The sequence below is a fragment of the Callorhinus ursinus genome, unplaced genomic scaffold, assembly GCF_003265705.2.
Source record: "Callorhinus ursinus isolate GAN/ISIS: 27379988/994484 unplaced genomic scaffold, GSC_fseal_2.0 scaffold31, whole genome shotgun sequence".
Classification (NCBI taxonomy): Eukaryota; Metazoa; Chordata; class Mammalia; order Carnivora; family Otariidae; genus Callorhinus; species Callorhinus ursinus.
Genome location: NW_027397093.1, coordinates 15,893,901 through 15,915,062, shown reverse-complemented (window position 1 = coordinate 15,915,062; position 21,162 = coordinate 15,893,901). Strand labels below are relative to the sequence as shown.

General features: G+C 39.7%; 1 protein-coding gene across 4 annotated transcripts in view; it reads left to right on the top strand.

Moving 5' to 3' along the window:
- The window catches only part of DDX50 (DExD-box helicase 50), a 35,739-nt gene extending 20,707 nt beyond the window's left edge, over positions 1 to 15,032 (top strand). For 3 of the 4 annotated variants that reach the window (XM_025850263.2, XM_025850264.2, XM_073878908.1), the window contains 7 exons: positions 5,766 to 5,927; positions 6,403 to 6,522; positions 7,292 to 7,365; positions 7,590 to 7,749; positions 11,442 to 11,576; positions 12,709 to 12,753; positions 14,533 to 15,032. In XM_025850263.2, the coding sequence (XP_025706048.2) occupies positions 5,766 to 5,927; positions 6,403 to 6,522; positions 7,292 to 7,365; positions 7,590 to 7,749; positions 11,442 to 11,576; positions 12,709 to 12,753; positions 14,533 to 14,811 (975 nt within the window). In that variant the 3' untranslated portion in view covers positions 14,812 to 15,032. Of the gene's footprint in view, positions 1 to 5,765; positions 5,928 to 6,402; positions 6,523 to 7,291; positions 7,366 to 7,589; positions 7,750 to 8,675; positions 8,974 to 11,441; positions 11,577 to 12,708; positions 12,754 to 14,532 lie in introns of those variants that run through there. The other variant, XM_073878909.1, reaches the window with a different exon arrangement.
- Positions 15,033 to 21,162: the final 6,130 nt, after the last annotated feature.

Genomic DNA, 21,162 nt, shown 5'->3' with positions numbered 1-21,162 from the left:
AAGGCAGACGCTTAACGACTGAGCCACCCAGGCGCCCAAAAGATTTTTTTTTTTTTAAGTAATCTCTATACCCAGCGTGGGGCTCAAACTAAACCCTAAGATCGAGAGTCGCATACTGTACTGACTCAGCCAGCCAGGCACCCCTTGGGTGAAATTAATCTTTATGAACTTTTTTTTTTTTTTTAAAGATTTTATTTATTTGACAGAGAGAGAGACACAGAGAGGGAACACAAGCAGGGGGAGAGGGAGAAGCAGGCTCCCCACTGAGCAGGGAGCCCGATGCGGGACTCGATCCCAGGACCCTGGGATCATGACCTGAGCCGAAGGCAGACGCTTAACCATCTGAGCCACCCAGGCGCCCTCTTTTCCCTCATTTTTATTTGGATCTTCTTTTCCTTTGCTTCTGTGATCCCTGGCATCCTCAGTTTGGATCCTAGGTCCAACCCTTTCTCCTTACTGTGGGCCTTTGTCCTGGCAAGGGAGCATTGGTTTGTAAATTTTGAAAGTTCATAAAGGGTCCAGCTGCTCCAGCCTCTTTCAGACCTTACCTCTGGATCCTGACAATCGCCCTTCAGTGTACAAAAACTCCTAGTTTCAGCTGCTATCCTCAAATTGGTCCATTGTGTTTTCTAGGGATTATCTGTTCTTAGGACCAGCACATCTCCCCCTGCCCCATATATATAGGTTTTGTCCCTACCTGCTCATGTTTTGGAAATCATGAAAATATTTGTCTCTTACTTTTGTCATAGATGTCTGTGGATTTTTAAGTTTGTTATCCTAATTGCTCCGTTTGTTTTTATATGGGAACTGGAGATTCAAAGACTATGCTGTCGACATCTTCCCCAGTATCATTTTAACTGACTATAGCTTTAGCTCTTTATACAGTATACACGGATGACAATTGCTAAATAGTGAAAGTGATCAAGGGTAGTTGATTTACCTTTCCTGTTATTGCTTTAGAACACTCAGCAGCAATAGTGTTGCAGAAGCTATTGTTTTATCTCATAGGGAGGACTTGCCTTGCTGCAAAGACTGGGTGAGACTTCCCCTCTTACTGGATGCTAACCAGCTTCTATGGTTGAGAGCAATGCAGTTTCTCCTCTGCTGGTTTACTATTTAGGAAAAAAGTAGTAGTAGCACATCATATAGGTGATACAGGATTTTAGGGACTAATGGGGGAACTTTAGTGGTTAGTTTTTTTTTTTTTATTTTTAGATTTTAATTTTTTTCTTAAGGTCAGGTTTTACCAAAACAATGCTTCCTTTTCTTTTTTCTTTTTTTTTTAAAGATTTTATTTATTTATTTGACAGAGACACAGCGAGAGAGGGAACACAAGCAGGGGGAGTGGGAGAGGGAGAAGCAGGCTTCCCGCAGAGCTGGGAGCCCGATGGATGCGGGGCTCAGTCCCAGGACTCTGGGATCATGACCTGAGCCGAAGGCAGATGCTTAACAACTGAGCCACCCAGGCGCCCCAGAACAATGCTTTCTTAATTCTAAACAATCACACGCATACATACACACACCCACGCATGCATGCACACAAACTTTTGGAAAATAATTTACTCATAAGTTGGAGACCTGGAAACCATCACAAAGTCATTTATTTAAAGAATTTAGCACAATGGTTTTCTTACAGCAAGCAGACAGTAAGTATAGAAATGAAGAAGTACAGCTAAGAATGTGGGTGCATATAACTGATGACTCCTGTGACTCCTGTGCGTATGCTGATGATGTCTAAATCTTTGTCCAGGTCAGCTCTGTCTCCAGAAGCTAGACCTATTTTTATCCTACTGGCCACAAACACCGAAACCCATTATTGGGTACCTGAAATTGAATTCATTCTTTTCTATTTTCCTATACCCATTCTGTCTCCAACATTCCCTATTGTTTTTTTTTTTTTTTTGAGATTTTTATTTATTTATTTGACAGAGACAGCGAGAGAGGGAACACAAGCAGGGGGAGTAGGAGAGGGAGAAGCAGGCTTCCCGCTGAGCAGGGAGCCCGATGTGGGGATCGATCCCAGGACCCGGGGATCAGGACCTGAGCGGAAGGCAGACGCTTAGCGACTGAGCCACCCAGGCGCCCCAACATTCCCTAGTACATCTACCCATAGACTACGTCAGAAATCTATATATCACCCTTGATTTTTCTTCCTTACCATTTGCTGTTCAGTTAACTACAAAGTATTTTTGGATTCTATCTCCCTTGGTTTAAAATGGTCCGTTTCAGGGGCGCCTGGATGGCTCAGTCGTGAAGCGTCTGCCTTCGGCTCAGGTCATGATCCCAGGGTCCTGGGATCGAGCCCCGCATTGGGTTTCCTGCTCAGCGGGAAGCCTGCTTCTCCCTCTCCCACTCCCCCTGCTTGTGTTCCCTCTCTTGCTGTGTCTCTCTCTGTCAAATAAATAAATAAAATCTTTAAAATAAAGTGGTCCGTTTCTTTCCTTTTTTTTTTTTTAAAGATTTATTTTAGAGCAAGTGTGAGTGAGAGTGGGGGGAGGGGCAGAGGGAGAGACTCCTCTGGCAGGCTCCCCATGACCCATGAGATCATGGCGTGAGCCGAAACTAAGAATCAGACACATAACTGAGCCACCCTGCGCCCTTAAAATGGTCTATTTCTCTCTTACTACTGTTTCAGAAGCTTGAAATCTGGGAGTCCTGTATAATGTTTCTTTCCTTTATATTTCATTTCCCTTCCCTTCACCAGCTCATCCCAATTTCATCTACCAATAGTTCTTGAATTTATTTATGGCCTAGCCCTTACTTACCTTTCCAGCTTCATTTTATCATACTTTCTCCTCATTCTGCCCACTCTCCATACTTAACCATGTTTCCTCTCACCACAGGGCTCTTGAACTTGTAATTTTTCTTGCCTAGCAACTCCTACTCATCTTTCAGATAAAAATTCAGAGCACCACTTAGAGGGAATTCTTCCTTGCCCCAAAATAGGTCAGATTGTCCTCTTATAAATGTTCTTTGTCGTGGGGCGCCTGGGTGGCTCAGTCGATTGAGCATCTGACTCTTGATTTCAGCTCAGGTCATCATCTCAGGGTTGTGAGATCAAGCCCCGTGTCAGGCTCCAATTGGAGCCTGCTTGGGATTCTCTCTCTCTCCCTCTGCCTCCCCACTTCTCCCTCTCTAAAAATAAATCAATAAATGCTCTTTGCCTCAAACTGGTGCAATATGAATTACACTTGTTGGCTAAATTTATTTGCATGCCTCATTATTTGATTAATTTCCATCTCCCCTCCAAAGTATAAAGACCATGAGGATGGAGGCAATCTTATTTTTGTTTGCTATTTTATCCTTAGTGCCCAACATGTTGTAGATCACTAAATATTTATTGGATGAATAGATGGGCATTGCCACTGCCTTGGTGAGGCCACTGACCTCTTTTGGATTTCTACAACAGCCTGCTACCTGGGTTTCCCTAGCTTTTGCCTTGCCCTTTTCTAATACATTCTACACATTATAACCAGAGTGTTCCTTCTACAATGCAAGTATGTTCATGATAATTTTCTGCTTCCGGTCATTCAGTTCATGTTGTCCGCAGGATAAAATTCATATTCCTTTCCAGCCTCATCTCTCATCACTTTCGCCTTTCACAGTATGGTTCAGCAATACTCATATATTTGTAGTTCCCAGACGCACTGTTTATGTATGACATTTTTTTCTGCCCAGAACTCCCTAGCCTCCTGCTCTTCCTTTTACCTACTAGTTCGTATTATATGTCAGGTCTCACCTTCAGTGCTGCCTTCTCCTTAAAAAAAATTAAGTTAGGTTTCCCTCTTAAGTATTCCAGTAGCACCCTGCACCTGGTTATAGTACATATCATACTGTACTGAAAATGCCTGTCAGCTTGTCTGTCCCGGGGCTGTTTCTTTATGATTGTTCCAGAATCTGGTGCATAGCAAGTACTCGGTGAATTCACTCATAAATGCATTAGGCTTAGTTACTAAGGTTTAGATATGGTTAGGGTTAAGTCACTGTTATGAACCTTTTAAAACATTAAAAAAATTTTTTTAGAAATTTTATTTTAGAGAGAGTGAGCAGGGGGAAGAGGCAGAGTGAGAGGGAGAGAGTGTCAAGCAGACTCTGCACCAAGCACAGAGCCTGACATGGGGCTTGATCCGAGGACCCTGAGATCATGACCCGAGTGGAAACCAAGAGTTAGTTGCTCAACCAACTGTGCCATACAGGCACCCCTGAACTTTTAAATTTTAACAGCAGCTAGAATGCTAGGACATTTGTTTGTAATAGAAAAATTATTTGCAGTACGAATAGAATATATAAATTGTATAAAAATAGGTTCAACCTCACTAAATATTACGGAAATGTAAATTAAAACAACATTGGGAAATCATTTTTGCCTATTAGATTTACAAAGATTATAATGATTCATAATATACATGGTATATAGGGTACGATGAACTAAAGACTCAAATGTTGAAGAGTAAATAGGCACAACCTTTTTTTTCTTTAAGTTTTTCTTTAAGTAATCTCTACACTCGATGTGGGGCTCAAACTCACAACCCCCAGATTGAGAGTTGTATGTTCTTCCCACTGAGCCAGCCGGGCGCCCCCCACCCCCAGAACCTCTTTTTACAACACAGTTTTGCAATAGCTATTAAAATGTTAAACGTTCATAATTTTTGACCTAGAAATTCACCTTCTAGATATGTGTCCTACTGAAATACACATACACGGGGACGCGGGGGTGGGCAGAGATACAAGTACAGCATTGTTCATACAATGTAGTATTGTTTCTAAAGGTGAAGAAAACTTTGGATATGGTCCACATGGTCATCAGTAGGATAGTGCTGAAATAAATGGTACTACATCATATGATGGAATCATATACAGTTTTTAAAAATGAAGTAGAGTTATATTTATAGATGTGGAAAAATAGCTAAGATAATTTGTAAAGCAGGTTTCAAAACAGTGATTATGTAGTATGATCCCATTTTATAAGTAAATGCATAAATTATAGTGTATGCTGTTACATGCGGGTTGTGTGTGTGTTTTAAGATTTATTATTTATTCATTTGAAAGAGAGCATGAGCAGGGGAAGGGGCAGAGGGAGAAAGAAGCTAACTCCTGTTGAGCAGGGAACGTCACATGGGCCTCGATTCCAGGACTCTGGGATTGTGACCTGAGCCAAAAGCAGAGGCGCTTAACCCACTGAGCCACCCTGGAGCCCCTGTATGTGTGTTTTAAAAAAATATACCTGGAGGAATATTCACCAAACTGTTGGTGAATTATGAGGAGGCTGATATTGAGGGAAGCTTTTACATTTTGTGTTAAATATATTTTTTTTAAGATTTTATTTATTTGGCAGAGCATGCACGCACAGCAGGGGGAGCCGCAGAGGGAGAAGGAGAAGCAGAGTCCCTCCTGAGCAGAGAGCCTGACATAGGGCTCGATCTCAGGACCCTGAGATCATGACCTGAGCCAAAGGCAGATGCTTAACCGACTGAGCCACCCAGGCACCCTGTGTTAAATATTTTCTGTAACATTTGGTCTTTTTGAACGATAAGCATGCATTACTATAATTATCAGAAACTAAGAATATTGGGGCACCTGGCTGGCTCAGTCAGTGGACTGTCTGATTCTTGATCTTCGGGTAATGAGTTTGAGCCCCATGTTGGGTATAGAGATTACTTAAAAAAAAGATTAAAAAACAACAAAGAGTATAGACTACATGGTGTTAGGGTGCTATCAATTACAAGTGTGAGTTGTATACTTACTTTTTCCCTTTTTTCAAATAGAATGCCCAGTGTTTACATGGGGACATTGCACAGTCGCAAAGAGAAATTACACTGAAAGGCTTCAGAGAAGGTAGTTTTAAAGTTTTGGTGGCAACCAATGTGGCTGCCCGTGGTTTGGACATTCCTGAGGTTGACCTGGTGATTCAAAGTTCTCCTCCGCAGGTAAGAAACGAAATTTTATTTAGGGAATATAAGAACAGCTGTGTAAATGCTATTTTATTTATGAGATACTGTTTGGGATATGAAAAATATGTTATCTGTTCATGCTGTTAGCCATTTTTTACTAATGTAGTGTTAAATTGATCAGAATCTGATGCCTTAGCAAATGATTAACTTATTTGGATCTGAAGCATGGAATCATGCAAAGGGATTATAAAAAGTTGTCATATGAAGAGTCCTGGGATGAGGTGGATAAAAAGATTTTAAATCCTATTCTTTTTAATCCAAACATTCAGCATAAAAGTTCTTCAGGATGTTGAAAGAGCAATAGGTTTGAAATAAAAATGTTATTATTGGTAGTAGTAGTTTTGTTATTGTTAGCGTTATTATTTGGTTGTTGGAATGACCTATCACTTGCCAGATTTTTTTTTTTTTTTTTGCCAGATTTTAAAAAAAGTATTGCCTCTTTTATTTTCAGGATGTTGAGTCCTATATTCATCGTTCTGGACGTACAGGTAGAGCTGGCCGGACAGGGATTTGCATATGTTTTTATCAACCCAGAGAAAGAGGTCAACTAAGATATGTGGAACAAAAAGCAGTAAGTAGGGTTAAATTATTTCAATCTTATTATCTAAATGGTGTCTTAGAAAAGAGTTCTTTTTATCTTTGTTCTCACAAATAGATGCTTATAACTTTTCTCGGTTTAAGCTGCATTTGGATTTGAAGCATGTGGAGAGCTAAATTTATATGAGCTGCAAGACTTTGTTTTGATACAGCTTTTATTGTGAAGACAGAAGAGCTGACTTTCTCATTTTCCCCTTGAGTTTCTCCCTTGATTCTAAAATCAGAAGTGCATTGTGATTTCAGTATCTCATAGTCCAGCATTATAAAGGGGTGACTGCCATAGTCTTGGTGTATTTGTTAAGATTATATTGAGTAATGGTACAATGGCCAGTTTCTATAAGAAATTATATACATTTTTTGTGGCATGTTTATGTGTGTGTGTGTGGTATTTTACATTTTTTTTTATTTTCATGATGTGTGTTTTTAAACACTATTTCATCTACTTTGTAAAATGAGATAGGGTAATAAGAAAAAAGTTGATAGAGGTGATGAGCATCTTTTTTCCTTTTTTGGAATCAGCTTTATTTTGCAAGTGAAATTTCATGATTGTAACTAAGGGCAATTAAATTTTTTTTTTCTCTTCCTAGAATTTGTAATTGATTTATTAGAAAAAGCAGGTCTTTTGATCTACTGGGGCTTGGAAATCTTTAAGTCCAAGAAATGGAAATTCAACAAACTATATGAATTTAGGAATTAATTGTAAAGACTTCCATTTTTCTTTAATGTAATTCTTTCATTTTCAGGGAATTACTTTTAAACGTGTAGGTGTTCCTTCTACAATGGATTTAGTTAAATCTAAAAGCATGGATGCCATCAGGTATGCTTTCTGAACTTGCTGAATAAGTTTTTCTTTTGTATTAGGCTATTCATCTTTAAGCTCTCCTAGTTCAAATATCAGAAAACTTAATCACCAGTTTTACCAGCAGACTTTTAGTTATGTTAAAATACGAAAACGTTGCTCTTTCTTTTCCCATTCATTCTCTTATCTTTAATTTTTTACCTTTGTCTTGACCAAGAAAATTTACTATTTTTAAACCATAGGTCTCTGGCTTCCGTTTCTTACGCTGCTGTTGATTTTTTCCGACCATCAGCTCAGAGATTGATAGAAGAGAAGGGGGCAGTGGATGCATTGGCTGCAGCATTAGCCCACATCTCTGGTGCATCAAGTTTTGAACCACGATCTTTGATCACCTCTGATAAGGTAGAAATCTGTGAGAAAATATGTATGATTGAGAAAAGATTAAAATTGAACCATAGATAATCCATCTATCTGGAGAGAAAGACAGGAGACTTTCACTTTGCACAGTACTATGTTAACTGAAACTTACACACCAGACCCATTCTTTATTTTGTAAGTTGCCATGGAGCCATGCAAATCAAAGCATAGATTCTGTGCGTTTAACACAGTGCCATGCAAAGTTAGGATTACCTGTATATGTTGAGCGGCTGTGTGTGTGTGGGGGGGGTGTGTGTGTAGTTTGACACCACCTGACCTAGGCCCCTGCTGGGTTAGTATCAGATGTCAAAACAAACCACACCAGACCCATTGGTTGCAAGTAGTTCAGAGATTTACTATTCATCAAGGTATAAGTGAGGAGAATCCCCGGATAACAAGACCTCTCAGCAAGAAAGCTCTCTGTCTGATGTCTGGGTGGGGACAGAGAGATTGAGAGAAAGACGGAGAGTTGGTGGAAGAGGAGAACAAAAAGGTCAGGGCAGGTGAACTTGCATGTGACAACTTGGTATAGTATAAGTGAGTACATCTGGGGTGTCTAATGTTTTCTCCATCTGGCAAGTGTTAATGGTTTAGTCAAATGTCATTTTGCTGGGGGTGACTTCGTGTGTCCCAGCTCTCCCCCACCCCCCGCCACTGCGTATCTTTTTTTTTTTTTCTTCTTCTTTTTGAGAGAAAGAGAGCGCTTGAGCAGCAGGGGAGAGGGAGAATCCCAAGCAGGCTCCACACCCAGAGCAGAGCCTGATGCAGGGCTCCATCCCATGACCCTAAGACCAGGGCCTGAGCCAAAACCAAGAGTCAGATGCCTTAACCCACTGAGCCACCGAGATGCGTGCCCCCCCCAGCGTATTTTTATTTTTTATTTATTTTATTTTATTTTTATTGTTTTAAAGATTTTATTTATATGAGAGAGAGAGCATGAACTGGGGGAGAGGGAGAAGCAGACTCCCCACTGAGCAGGGAGCCCGACGTGGGGCTCAATCCCAGGACCCTGAGATCACGACCTGAGCCGAAGGCAGACACTTAACAGACTGAGCCACCCAGGCGCCCCTCACACTATGTATCTTTAAAAAAACATCTGGATCCTCAGAGTTGTGAGATTGAGCTCCATGTTGGACTATGCACTCAGCATGGAGTCTGCCTGTCTCTCTCCATCTGGCCCCCTGCCGCCGTCCCCATGCACGCAGTTGTGCACGTGCATGTGCTCTCTTTCTCTCTCTCAAATAAATAAAATTAAAAAAAAAAAAATTCAGGATCCAACTCAAGTTCTTATGTTATATTTGGTGTTAGGTTTCTCTTAATCTGGAACTGTTTTCCCATCATTTTTTATTAATTTGATTAATTTTTTGAAGAGTGTAGGTTAGTTGTGTAGATCAGAGTCTAGAATTTCTTACCTGGATTTTTCTGGTTTTCTTTTCATACATCATTTAACTTTTGCCTTTATTCAGCCTTTCCTGTAAACTGGAAGTAAAATCAAAGCTTGATTTTACATTCAGGTTAAACCGTTCGGGCCAAAGTACCCTTATGGGTGATATTATGTACTTCATACCATATCACAGCAGGAGGCATATAATGTCAGATTGTTCTAGTACTAATAATGCTTAGTTTGATCACTTGTTTACAATGGAAACTGCCCTATAGTCCCATTGTAAAGGTATCTTTTACTCTTTGTAATTAGTAATTTGTGGGGTAATGCTTTAGCAGTGAGCAAGGATCCTTTCCCTAATAACCCACCAAATACTTTTTTTTTTTTTTTAAGATTTTATTTATTTATTTCAGAGATAGGGAGCAAGAGAGAAAGCACAAGCCACAGGGAGAGGCAGAGGGAAAAGCAGACGCCCCGCCGAGCAGGGAGCCTTACGTGGGGCTTGATCCCAGGACCCTGAGATCATGACCTGAGCCAAGGGCAGATGCTTAACCGACTGAGCCACCCAGGTGCCCCACCAAGTACTTCTTAAGAAAATACTTAAGCCATATCTTTTAGGAGAATATTAGGATAGCCTTTAGAGCTAAGAAGTACCTAAGAGATCATTTATTCCCAACCCTTATCTAATAAAAGAATCCCTCTTTGGCAGATGGGTTATCTAACTTCTGATTAAATATCTTAGAAGCTGTATTAGTGGGTTTGAAATTTCTTTTATGGTTAAACCAAAATCCAAAGTCTTTACCACAAATGTCCTACAGGGTCTTCCCCTTGGTACTTCTTTGACCTCATCTCTTACCACTCTGTCCTTGCTTGTTTCGGCTACCCTGACCTACTTGTTACTCGAACATAAACCTGCTCCTGCACAAGACCTTTGCACTTGCACTGTTTCAGATGTTCGTTCTTTTTACCACATGGCTTCCTCCTTCACTTTATTTAGGTCTCTCTTCAAATTATCACCACATCAGAGAGGTCTTTCCTGATCACCCTGTCTAAAATAGCTTACCTTTCCCTTTACTCTCTATTCCCTTGCCCTGCTGTATTTTTCTTTATGATACTTATTACTCTCTGGCATTTTACATATTTGCTTATTTGTTTACTGTCTACCCCACCATCCCCACGCCCAGCACTAGAATGTAACCCGCGTGAGACAAAGGACTATTTACTGCTGAATCTCTAGCACTTACTATAGTCTCTGGCACATATATAGGGGACACTCAGTAGATATTTGTTAGATGAGAGACTCCTGGCTGGCTCAGTCAATAAAGCATGCAACTCTTGATCTTGGGGTTGTGAGTTCAAGCCCCAGGTTGGGTGTAGAGCTAACTTAAAAAAAACAAAATTATTAGATGAATCCCTTCCTGTATCTTCTTCATGTTGATTCTTTTGCTGTCTAGTGAAGTTTTACAGAACAAGTAATTTTTGGATATGTAATAGTCCTTCAAAATTTTAAAGAGATCTATGTCTTCTTGTTTTTCCACTCCAAGCTAACTTTGACTCTTTCAGCATTTCCTCAGTTCTCCACTACTTTATCTTTTCTCTGGTGCTCTAGTTTAATTATCTCTTAAAGCATGATGGTTAGAATTAAATATATAGTCTTTACAGAAATACAAAGAAGAATGGTTCTTTCAGTGATCTGTAAACATTAGTCTTCTATTAATATAGTTTTAAAGAAGTTATTTTTGGGATGCCTGGGTGGTTCAGTCAGTTAAGCATCTGCCTTTGGCTCAGGTCATGATCCTGGGGTTCTTGGAACAAGCCCTGCATAGGGCTCCCTGCTCAGTGGGGAGCCTGTTTCTTCCTCTGCCTGCCGCTCCCCCTGCTTGTGCTCTTTCTTGCTCTCTCTCTCTGTCAAATAAATAAATAAAATCTTTATTTAAAAAAAGTTACTTGAGGGCGCCTGGGTGGCTCAGTTGGTTAGGCGGCTGCCTTCGGCTCAGGTCATGATCCTGGAGTCCCAGGATCGAGTCCCGCATCGGGCTCCCTGCTCAGCAGGGAGTCTGCTTCTCCCTCTGACCCTCCCCCCTCTCATGTGCTCTCTCTCTCTCTCATTCTCTCTCTCAAATAAATAAAATCTTTAAAAATAAAAAAAAAATAAAGTTGTTTTGGCAGCCATGTTATACTGATGGCTCATGAGAAATGTACAGTGAAGTCATGAAGGGCTGCAGAGTTATAACTTCATTGTCCTGCTGCTGCTGCTTTTTTTCCAAAGATAATGTGACTTTTATTTCTTAAGGGGTTTGTCACCATGACTTTGGAAAGCCCAGAAGAAATACAGGATATCAGCTGTGCATGGAAAGAACTTAACAGAAAGCTGAGTAGTAATGCTGTATCCCAAATTACCAGAATGTGCCTCCTAAAAGGAAATATGGTAGGTTTTTCTAGACAAGGAAAAGCTTTTCAGTCAACTCTAAATGTCTAGCAGATTTTGTTCTTTCTTTTTTTGAAGTCTAATGAGATGAATAATACAGTTTTTTGGTGTGTGAGTTTGTTTCCCGTTGTAAATTTGAGGAGGTATATAAATAACCCATTCCTCTAGAAAGCTTTAAGTCATCCTGCTTGGTTTGTGTAATAACCAAGTTATCCAAGTTTCTGCTCTTGGATACATACTCTTTGTGGTTGTGTGTGGTGTTTTATTCTATGACTAAGTAACTTATGATTTCAATAGCTAAACAAGTCTGTTATTTAGAGAATACTCAATATTGACTTTTAAGTGGCCTCTATTGGTTGTTAATGAGGATAATTAAGTAAATTAGTATTTTAATACATTTTTGAAATAGCAAAGTTAAAACCATCTCTAATCTTAGTGGCTCTGTTTCTTTAATGGTTTGAAAAAAGATGTTTATTTATCTAACTTTACTACATAGGCTTATTCTAGCCTAGAATTTATTATCTTGATTGTTTATTAGGAAGAATCATTTCTCTCAAAGTTTACTATTACATACATCAGGAATGTTTTCTGGCAAGTATGAGACAAATATACTCATTCAGAAAAAATGTGGAGGGGAGGGGAAAATATAACAAGATCCGTAAGCCAGACTAGTTGCCATACTTGAGAATTAAATTAATTTTCAATTTATTGGCATCCAGGTCCAAAAAAGAAACATCTTGGGTTATACCATTCTTATTATCTGATAAACAGTGAAGCACTTCAGGATAGAAACAAACTTTTTGGCACTAAATTTTTCAAGGAATTTATACATTAAACATTACAGTGTCTACAAGAACTTTTCTGGAGAATACTCTAGATTCTTAGTAGTAGTAGTAGTAGTAGATTCCTGTTAGATACTGTGTTTACTTTTCAGACTTAGAAAATACAATAAGCAGCCACTCTGTGTCATGCATTATTATATGTTAGCTGTTTTAATCTTATAAACATTCATGGGGTACACCCTATGTTTCCCCTTTTTTTAGCTACTATAAAATTACCAGCAAGTATTAGTGTATTGGTAAAAAATCAGCTCATCTGCATTTGAATAAAAATGTTTTCATTTTGCTTTTAGGGTGTTTGCTTTGATGTTCCCACAACTGAGTCAGAAAGGTTACAGGTATTTTTTAAATTTTATCTGTTAAATAATTGAGTATGTTTCTCTAAAAAATAGGAATTTTTAAAAAGTGACAATATCATTATTATGCCGAAATCAATTAACGTTCCTTAATGTAATATATCTAGTCTGTATCATAATTTAAAGCATTTTTATTATGAATAATTTCAAATACAAGAAACAGAATTGCATAGTGAATATTCATGTACCCATCACCCAGCTTCAGCAATGATCAGCTCTTGGCCAGTTTGTTTCATGATTTCATGTCACTTCCATCCATTTTCCCACTCTCCTGTATGTATGCTTTTTTTTTTTTCCAAACTCAGCTTTTGTCTCTTTCTCTTCCATATTATACTAGGAGAAAGTGACAACAATATTTTATTTAATGCTTAAACTTAAAAATTCCAGTATAGTTAACATACAGTGTTACATTAGTCTCAGGTGTACAACAGTGATTTAACACTTCCATATGACACCCGGTGTGCTTAAATAAATTTTTATAATTTTTTATTTTACACAAAGTAAGATTAAGACAAAAACAAATACCATATGACTTCACTCATACGTGGAATTTAAGAAACAAAACAAGTGAACAAAGGAAAAAAGAGCCAAAAAAATAGATTTTTAAATACAGAGACAAACTAGTAGTTGCCAGAGGGGAGGTGGGTGGCAGTTTGGGTGAAATAGATGAAGGGGTTTAAGAATTGTATGTATTCTTTTGAAACAGATTGTAGGTATTCTATCATTTCAACCCATAAATATTTCCATATACCTAACTATTAGGGACACTTTTTTTTTTTAAAGATTTATTTATTTATTAGAGACAGTGTGCAACCAGGGGGAGGGGCAGAGGAAGAGGGAGAGAGAGAATCCTCAAGCAGACTTCCCGTGGAGTGCGGAGCCCAGCTCGGGGCTCGATCTCACGACCCTGAGACCATGACCTGAGCCGAAATCAAGAGTCGGTAGCTTAACCAACTGAGCCACCCAGGCGCCCCCTCAACAGGGTATTTTAATATTCACTTTCCTTGGCAACTCATGATCACAGTGAATAATTGTTAATGTAGCAGGATATAACATAGTGATGCTCTTTTGAGCTGCTGATTCGCATAATCTTGAGTTTTTTACTCCGATACCAAATTATTTCCAGTGGCTACATATTTTCAACAGGTGTTTAGTCTCTATCATTAGCTCTCACTTCTTGTTTCTGTCAATATAACCACTGAAAGCAGTGCACTACTTATTAGTGGCCTGCTTGTTTTGTGCTGAGAAATCAGTGCTCTCTTTTATTTATTTTTTAATTTTAATTTTTAAAAAATATTTATTTGAGAGGGAGTGTGTGAGAGTGGGGGGAGGAGCAGAGGAAGAGGGAGAGAGAATTTCAAGCAGACACCCCACTGAGTGCAGAGCCTGATGCAGGGCTCGATCTCATAACCCTGAGATGATGACCTGAGCAGAAATCTGGAGTTGGATGCTCAGCTGACTGAGCCACCCAGGCGCCCCAGTGTGCTGTCTTTTAGAATGTATAAACTGAGTATGAAATTATGAGTCTCAAAATGAGCCTGAGAGTTTCTCCTAACACTAAAATTTAGGAAATTTATGAATGAGCTTTGAATATGTTTTTGTTTTCTGGTTTTCAATTTTGTTTCAGATACTTTGAATTTAAATGGATAGATGGCCTTTAGCTAATAGATGATGGATATTAAAAAAGAATCTTCTGTACTCATATGCTTGCTTATGGTTTCCATTTTGCATTTATATTAATCCTCTAAATTCTCCCAACAGGCAGAGTGGCATGATTCAGACTGGATACTTTCATTGCCAGCCAAGTTACCTGAAATTGAAGAATATTATGATGGAAACACATCTTCTAACTCCAGGCAGAGGAGTGGCTGGTCAAGTGGCCGGTCTGGCCGATCGGGCCGGTCAGGTGGTCGATCTGGTGGCCGGTCAGGTAGACAGAGTCGACAGGGAAGTCGGTCAGGAAGTCGACAAGATGGTAGAAGACGAAGTGGGAATAGAAATCGATCAAGAAGCGGGGGCCACAAACGGAGTTTTGACTGAGTATTTGATAGTTAATCTACCAGTGTGAGCTTGCCTATTTCTGCCTAATCATGTACATTATCCACCAAAAATTAGGTCATCATAGTTGAGGTATGTGTCTGCTCTTTGCAAAGAAGTTGGTCATATTTTTTTAAAAAGTATTTCACAAGAATGGTTGTAAACAAATCTACTTATCCAGTTATACCTTTGAATAAAAAAACTCCTTTTATTGTCTCTTTTCACTGTGTGTTAAGAATTTTGTAAGTGTGATCTTCTACAGGTTCTTCTAAAACAGAACAGTCAAATTAGTCTTACTTAAGATAACTTGCATTTTGCAAAATGTAGTGTATTTGTATTCAGGTCATTTCTTCCATAAGATACGTAATAGAAAATAAGAAATCCCTTCTACATTAAAGGGCTATAGAAACTAGTGACTTGATTGGTTAGGTGTAGCATTTAAATTCTGTATATAGTTCATTAAAAGGGTGTACAAGCACTGTACAATCTATAATTTATTCACCGGATAATGATTGAAATCTACTGTGTGCCTCTCACTATGTTAATCATTAGGGATATAGTGGTGCACAAGGCACAGTACTGTCCTCAAGGAACTTACAGTCTAAAGACAATCAAGTAATTATGAGTGAGATTAACATCTAAAGAGTAAAATAGGTAGGTATGGAATGCTAAGGACCTAGTTGGGGTGCACCAAACCAGTCTTGGAGTCAGAAAGGCTTACAAGTGGTGATACCCAAGAGAAGAAGTTTAACAACAGTATCTGTTGATCTAAGCAAATATGTGTATGGTGGGAAGAATCATTTAGAAGGGAGAGGGTTTGCAGGCAGAGAGAAAAGCATATGCAGATACCCAGAGCCAAAGAATACCATAGGAAGTCTGAGGATCTACAGTTAGTTCAGTATGGTTTGCATATGACAGGCAGAGGATAGGAATAAGAGAGAATGATTTAGTATTTAACAGGGACCAGATCTTAAAGGCCTTCAGTGCATTGTTAAGAAGTTTAAACATTCTCTTGAAGACAGTGGTGAACCATGAATATATTTAAAGTGAGGAGTAACATGATAAGATCTGTGTTTTAGAAAAGATTATTGGCTGCACTGAAGAGACCGGATTGGAGAAGGGACAGACTGGAGGTCAGGAGACCTCTTAAGTTGCAGTAATCCAAGGTAGAGGTGATGGTGGTCTGCATTAATGTTAGGTAACATATTTCGACGGATAAGAACCGAGGCATTTGAGAGCTTACTACTTGTCCAGAATCACAGCTGAATAATAGGTAGTGGAGTGAGGATTTAAACCCTGAGAAGTCTAGCTTCTGAACCAGCATTCTTGTGTGTGTGTGTGTGTGTGTGTTGTTATGTTAATCACCATACATCATTAGTTTTGGATGTAGTGTTCCATGATTCATTGTTTGTGCATAACACCCAGTGCTCCATGCAGAACGTGCCCTCTTTAATACCCGTCACCAGGCTAACTCATCCCCCCACCTCCCTCCCCTCTAGAACCCTGTTTGTTTTTCAGAGTCCATCGTCTCTCATGGTTGGTCTCCCCCTCCCGATTTCCCCCCCTTCATTCATCCCCTCCTGCTATCTTCTTCTTTTTTTTTTTCTTAACATATATTGCATTATTTGTTTCAGAGGTACAGATCTGTGATTCAACAGTGTTGCACAATTCACAACACTCGCCATAGCATGTACCCTCCCCAATGTCTATCACCCAGCCACCCCATCCCTCCCCCCCCCCCCCACTCCAGCAGCCCTCAGTTTGTTGCCTGAGATTAAGAATTCCTCAGATCAGTGAGGTCATATGATACATGTCTTTCTCTGATTGACTTATTTCAGTCAGCATAACACCCTCCAGTTCCATCCACGTCCTGAGCCAGCATTCTTAACCACTGTGCTAAATAGCAGTGGTGACATTGAGAAACATGGATACATTCCAGAGTTTTATTTGTTTAGTTTTTTATTTTATTTTTTTTTTAGTAATCTTCTACACCTAATGTGGGGCTCGAACTCAGTGACCCCAAGATCAAGAGTCACATGCTTCTCCAACCGAACCAACCAGGCACCTCCAAAGTTGTAGGAAATAAAATTGTTAGGACTCAGTGCTTGATTGAATTGGAAGATGAGAGAGATGCAGAAGAATGAAACAGATTTTTGTCACTGAGATAAGGTAGGAGGAGGAAGAACAAGAAAAGTTACATGGTGAGGGAAGGGGGATATGATTAGTTCAATATTAGATATTTTAATATTGAATAGCCCATGAGATAAAAGATGTAAGAAGAGATAAACAGGCGGTTGGATTTATAGGTTTGAAGGAGGAGAGATCTGTTCTAGGGGTGTAAAGATTTGGACATAATTATTAAAAATTGTAGTTAAGGCAGTGGAAGAGATTATCTAGTGAACGTATAGTAAGAAGAGAGGACTAAGGAGGGAACCCAGAGGCAGACTAATGTATTTACTGCATAGCAGAAGAAGGGAATGCCATCATCATCAAGAAGAGGTGAGAAGGGGCGCCTGGGTGGCTCAGTTGGTTGAACGACTGCCTTCGGCTCAGGTCATGATCCTGGAGTCCCGGGATCGAGTCCCGCATCTCCCTCTGACCCTCTTCCCTCTCGTGCTCTCTATCTCTCATTCTCTCTCTCTCAAATAAATAAAATCTTTAAAAAAAAAAAAAAAAAGAGGTGAGAAGGTGGCAGAAAGCCCAGGAGTGTGAGGCTTTCCAAGCAACCAGAAGATGAACCTGAGTTGGCCCCTGGATTTGGTAAAAAGAAGACATCTGACATGGGGAGCAACCATATTAATAAAGTATGGAAAGTAGAAACCATTTAGCAGTGGGTTCAGCAGAAAATGAGAGAGAAAGAACTAGGGACAGCAAACATGTCTTCCAGAAATTTGGCTGTGACGTAGAGGAGAATAAGCTAAAGCTGGATATAAAAGGAAGAACGGGAGATGACAGAATTTTTTGTACATGTGTGTTGGGGGAGGATGAGGGAAATTAGAGCATGAACTAATATGGGAAGGAGTCAGAAAGGAGGGAGGAAGAGAAAGAATATGTGATGGAGCAAGATCCCTATGAAGACCCAGAAGGATGAGCTTAAGCACACACTGGAGATTTTAATCATAGATGGTAGAAGCACATCTCTAACATTTTGCCAGGAAGAAAGTCTGTTTATCATGTAGGTGAATTTGCAGCTGTTAAGGTAAAAAGATGACAGATTGCCTGCCTGATGTTTTCTATTTTTTTCTGTAGTATTCTTTCATGGTGGTCTGCTGAAGGTGAAGAGGAAAGTAGCGGGCTAGGAGATTTGAGGAGATTGGAGAAATGCTGAGGTATCAACTGTAGAACAAGATGGAGAGCTTACTAGGCAAACTGGGGGTCACGGGCAGTTTTGAGGGTCCAGTTGAGATTAGAGACAATGTGTACTGGCAGCAATTAGAGTACTTGAGTGATGTCCTGTAGTACTCAATATTCTGTTGTAGGAATGGAGATGGGAGATGATTGATCCAGGATTGGGGTTTGCTCTATGAGATGAAAGGATGACAAGGTGAAGATGTGAAGGACTTTGGCAAAAGTGACTGGAGTGATGTCTATGGAGTCTAGACTGCCTAGGGATTGAAGTGGAGGTGGGGTTGATAGCAGGGAGAATGTAGAAGGGGCGAGGGACTGAAGGTCACTGAGAGCTCTCTGAATTTGAGATTTCAAGAGTGGAGCAGTTGGGGACAAGACAAGTCCAGTGTTTGTTAGTAGGCCTGTTGGGGTAAAGGTCATTTCAGTTGAGATGGTCAAAGAAAAGAGAAGCTAGCGTGGGTATTTTCATGGACAATGAAGTCTCCAGGACTGAGGAGGGAGAGGAAGACTAAGCCAGGTGCCCAACTATCAGTGAATGGTGGAGGTTAAATTACCTGAACGAGGAAGGATATAGGGTGGTATTGCCACACATCTTCAAAGGGACAAGAGCATTTACATGATACTGAAGGAGGAATAGTTCAGAAATGGTTTTGAGGAAAAGAAGACACTGATACCAGGGTACATGGGATGTGAGGGAATGAACAACATATGCGTGGGAAAGTTGCAGGAGCAGGAGTTTTCAAGAAGAGCCAGATTTCAGTGAAGCCCTTAATGAGTGCTAGATTAAGAAAGGGAGAAATTTTGATTATGGGAAACAGGGTTCCAGGTAACTATGACTGGGGGAGAAAGTCTCAGCTCTGCATTTGAGTAGGTGTGAGCTCTGGATTTATACCGAGCATGAAAGAGGGGCTCCATTCCTACAAATGTGCATGAGTACTAGTAATTTAGTCAGAATAAGTTGTAGACCTACAATGTCCTAGGCACTATGTTTGGGGTACAAAGGTGAGTAAGGTGTGCCTAGTCTCTGCCCTCAGGAGCTCAGAATCTAGTGAAATAGATGGACACATAAACTTAGGCCCACTGCAGTGACTAAGTGCAATAATTTGAGAGCTCTGCACAAGGGCACCTAGCCCAGCCCAGGAATGGGGGTGGGAGTTTAGAGAAAGCTTTTTGGATGTGATGACTGAACATGAATTCAGTCAGTTAAAAGAAGCAGGGAAGTGGGAGCGGACAGCCAGAAAAGGGCACAGAAGAGCTAATAAAACAAGGTCTAAGTATGGTGAACTGTAAGTAGCTCTCATTGCTGGGATGCTGGCTATGAGGAAAGCAGTGATGAGAACAAGGCAAGAGTCCTATCTTGGAAGGCTCTGTAGGCCTGTTTTGGACAGCTGTTGAAGGGTTTCAGGGAAGTGATTGAAAAAGAAAAGCATGTAGGTAAATGCTATCAGAGTGGAGGTAGATTTTAGGGGTCCACTTGCTAAAGGCTGGCTTTCCTATTAGCAAGGGAAGTGGGGCAGGTCCTGACAAGATGAAGTAATAGCTTCCCATACCTTCTGAAGAAGGTGGGGGCAGAATTCTCAGTTTTAGGCTGCATTCAGCCCCTTATTTTGCTCTTTTCTCATACAGCCCAGCACCTTCATGCTTCTTTTTGGCTATTCAGATCCTTCTGTTGGGTACTCTGTGCCTAGTGTGGTCACTTAACAGCTATTTGAATTTAATGAAACCAGTTACCCTGATCTTCAGTTTTTGAATTTGTAAGTATCTGTTTTATTCCCTTCAGCATTAGAAATTTGAATGAGTTCACATTTAGGTGTGAATGTCTGAGAGCTTCCTCTCACATTGTTTTTGTTTCATATGTTTTGTGGGTAGTGCTTAATAAGTTTTTTTAACCATATTTTTTCATATTAGTAATGTGCATCCATTGTTGAAATTTTGAAAAAATAGAGAAGCAAATGGAAGAAAATAAAAACCATCCATAATCACATCACTCAGATAATTACAGCTAACACTGTTGTGTAGATTTTTGAATCACTGTGTGTGTTCGTGTATGTATGCATACTTTTTGAAATAGAAATTCTCCCAATTTTATGAAAATATGACATTATCTACATCAGAGGAAACTGGGTTGGCAGAATCAATATCCAAACTGAACTTCACATTTCCAAACGTATATATGAGACCCATTTCTTTTCCATTTGTTACTGAATTTTATACTGATAACTAGATTTAATATGGTAATTTGGCTGCCTTTGAGCCAGAGAGGACCTTTGCATGCTTCCTCTTAGATTTTGGCCTTATGCCTATGTGCAGGTATATTACAAAGGAACTTACATAGTTTGTAAGCCTTGACAACAATTTTCCATTAAGTAGTGTTCTGGGCTTACCCTCTTATTGATAATAAAAATGCCGCTGTACCGTTTATAGCAGTATCATAGCAGTATCACAGAGGTTCCTTGAACCAGGGACTGGGCTTTCACTTAAGTACTCCAAGTCTGAAGTACAATGCTGAAGTCCCAGATGTTAAGCCTTTTGTCAGTTGGTTGTTTGCATTCATGCTTGCTCCCCCTTCTCCCACACTAATACCAGGATGATTGAATTGCTTTCCTGCCTGGGTATATAGCTAAAATTTATTTCAAGGGGTTCCTTCCTCTCCCCCACCCCCAACATTGCCATTTTAATGGTCAATCAACATTTAGTGTCAATCTATGTGCCTATGTACCAGGTGCTGTTTGAAATCTTCAGGATACAAAGATGCATAAATCAAGGCTCCTAGCTTAAAGATATCAGAGTGTAAGTTAAAGCATTGCTGTAGTACATAAATTTATTTGTTAAAAAACTGAGACTGTGAAACATCAAATAATAGTTTATGTGAAACATGAAATTTTTCCTTTAAACTGTCATTTAAAAATGTGCAGTAAAAACTTATGAAATACACAAATAAAAGAGCATTTTCCTTTGTCATAAAATGATTATATTTTAAGTTGTCTTTCTAAACACCTACAAGTT